We start from the raw sequence: 1,032 nt of genomic DNA, 5'->3' as shown, positions 1-1,032 counted from the left end.
CGCCAGTGACTTTTCCCACTTTTATGTTCCATCAGAACTCTTTAGTTCTGGATGAACTCAGTAACAGATGCGTTCACACCGGAATAAGTCTCCTCGAGGAGGATGGGCAAATGAAGCGCATGACGTCACTTCTTCTCTTCTGCTGCTTCCTTCTGGGATCCCAGCCGCTCTATAGAAGCCTTCGCGTAAATACAGAACGCCGACACTCCTCATCCCCGCTCCCATGTTTTATTTTGCCATAAAATTAGTCTCTCGTGCATGTCGCACCGGGCTAATGCTAATGCTAATAATGCCATGCCATCGATAATTAAAATGGCGGCTTCACAAAACCTTTTGGGAGTTTTACGGGGCGTGGTTTGCAATCCGCCCAGCCAATCAGACATAGGAACCTTTTTCTCCCACGAAAGTCCCTGCTCTCTAGCAGGGACGGAAAAGGGGGTAAAAAAGGTTCTGATGAACTAATTTAGTTCCTGGGGCTTGTTGGTGTGAACGCAAATATGTCGTAGTTCTGGTGAACGATTGTGGGAAAAGTACTCCGGTGTGAACGCGGTTAATGATACCTCAAAGAGTCTGGCATCTGTGCGTGGTACCAACGGTTGATGTCAAAAACCCCGATGTAGGTGGATGGGGTTCCCTGACCGTAGGCCTTGACTTGCCAGCAGAAGATGGAAACACTGGTGTCTGGAGATGCAACTGTACATGTGGAGTGAGAGAAAGGAAGGAGAAAGGGGAGGGTTATTAAGAACATAAAAAGGGAGGTCCAACAGAAAGGAAGTACACACTGTATGCAAAAAAAAAGGACAGGCTGTTCTCCACAAGTAGATAGTGACAGTAGAAGCAGTTTTAACTAGGGCTGTCAAGTTAACGCAAAGCAAAAAAAAAATTAACGCCACTAATTATTTTAACGCATGTGTATTTCTTGCGCCGAGCACTTGACTTTATGCAGGTAGCCAGACAGTGGGACATTGTAAGAAAAGTCAGCACACAACATGATTGCAGCGTCCAGGCAGCCGTCTGGAGTTCCGAATACGA

General features: G+C 46.5%; 1 protein-coding gene across 1 annotated transcript in view; it reads right to left on the bottom strand.

Moving 5' to 3' along the window:
* Window positions 1-1,032, bottom strand: part of ahctf1 (AT hook containing transcription factor 1) — a 15,805-nt gene that overhangs the window by 8,834 nt on the left and 5,939 nt on the right. The window contains exon 10 of the mRNA XM_010797828.1: window positions 561-693. Within this exon, the coding sequence (XP_010796130.1) occupies window positions 561-693 (133 nt within the window). The remainder of the gene's footprint in view (window positions 1-560; window positions 694-1,032) is intronic.

Source organism: Notothenia coriiceps, unplaced genomic scaffold (assembly GCF_000735185.1).
Source record: "Notothenia coriiceps isolate Sejong01 unplaced genomic scaffold, NC01 NC01_scaffold00038491, whole genome shotgun sequence".
NCBI lineage: Eukaryota > Metazoa > Chordata > Actinopteri > Perciformes > Nototheniidae > Notothenia > Notothenia coriiceps.
This window is presented reverse-complemented; position numbering and strand designations above follow the sequence as displayed.